The 1,338-nt window shown below is 43.4% G+C and overlaps 1 protein-coding gene across 1 annotated transcript; it reads left to right on the top strand.

Moving 5' to 3' along the window:
- Nucleotides 1-235: 235 nt before the first annotated feature.
- Nucleotides 236-813, top strand: LOC142616016 (uncharacterized). Its single transcript, XM_075788909.1, has 2 exons — nucleotides 236-380; nucleotides 464-813. Exons 1-2 carry the CDS (start codon nucleotides 236-238, stop codon nucleotides 811-813), a joined length of 495 nt encoding a protein of 164 aa, XP_075645024.1.
- The last annotated feature ends 525 nt before the right edge of the window (nucleotides 814-1,338 follow it).

Raw genomic sequence — 1,338 nt, 5'->3', positions numbered from 1 at the left:
CTATGTTATGAGGAAGGTCCATGAAAGAATCTGCGGAAATCACTCTGGATCACGGTCTTTGGTGCATAAGCTAGTCCAGGCAGGATATTACTAGCCAACCATGCAAAAGGATGCCGACGCATACGTCAAAGCCTATGACAAGTGCCAGAGGTTTGGCAATCTCATAAGGAAACCAATAGAAGAGCTCACCCTTATGACGGCCCCATAGCCGTTCGCGCAATGGAGGTTAAATATCATGGGCCCCTTTCTAACAACGGCAAGACAACTAAAGTTTCTAGTAGTTAGCATTGACTACTTCACCAAATGGGTGGAGGCAGAGGCTTTGGCCACTATCCGGAGAAGAATATCCGAAATTTCGTGTGGAGGAACATCATTTGCAGGTATGGTATTCCAAGGGTGCTCGTCTTAGACAACGGAAAGTAGTTTGACAACGATGCATTCCATGATTTCTGTTCACAACTAGGGATTAGGAACCACTACTCGTCACCTGCCCACCCACAGGCCAATAGGCAGGTTGAAGTCATGAACCGATCCTTACTCAAAATCATCAAGACTCGGCTCGAGGGGGCAAAGGGCATATTACCAGAAGAATTACCAAGTGTTTTATGGGCGTACAAGACAACGACAAGGACACCAACAGGGGAGACATTGTTTCGATTGGTATATGGTAGCAAGTTAGTCATCCTAGCAAAAGTAGGGCTTATGAGCTACCGGTTTGGGAACCACGACGAGAGTAAGAATGATGAAGCCATGCGCTTGCAGCTTGATCTGGTGGATGAAGTCAGAGCAACAGCCGACCAAAGATTAGCATGATACCAGAACCTCATGACGAAGCATTACAACTCTAAAGTCAAGCATAGAGACTTCCAGGTTGGAGATCTTGTCTTAAGGAAAGTAACCGGCGCTACAAAGGACTCATCCCAGGGAAAGTTAGAACCAAACTGGGAAGGACTGTACAGGATCACCTTATGGCATAGGAAGGGAACTTACCACCTGGAGATGCTAGAAGGGCAAAAGTTGAATCACCCATGGAACACAAAGCACCTGAAGAAGTGTTACCAGTAGACGATGACATCACATTCATTTCCAGTTTATTTTTTCAATAGTTTTAGTTTTTATTTTTATTTTCTACAGTACTCCTAGTGCCCAATGGGCAATTTTCTTGTTTTTTATGAACACAATTCTACTCATCTATCATAATATAAGAATTTATTCAGAACACATTGAATTTTTTCCACTGATATCTACTAAGTCCATCAAATGGACGGATCATCCTAGGAAGGATGAAATTCACCAAGTCCACAAAATAGACGGATCATCCCATGAAGGATGAATATA

Source organism: Castanea sativa, chromosome 11 (genome assembly GCF_040712315.1).
Source record: "Castanea sativa cultivar Marrone di Chiusa Pesio chromosome 11, ASM4071231v1".
Classification (NCBI taxonomy): domain Eukaryota; kingdom Viridiplantae; phylum Streptophyta; class Magnoliopsida; order Fagales; family Fagaceae; genus Castanea; species Castanea sativa.
This window is presented reverse-complemented; position numbering and strand designations above follow the sequence as displayed.

Coding starts and splice junctions, on each gene's coding strand:
- LOC142616016 (XM_075788909.1), top strand. CDS start 236: ATGGGCCCCTTTCTAACAACGGCAAGACAACTAAAGTTTCTAGTAGTT. Junction 381..463: donor TGGAGGAACATCATTTGCAG/GTATGGTATTCC, acceptor GTTCACAACTAG/GGATTAGGAACCACTACTCG.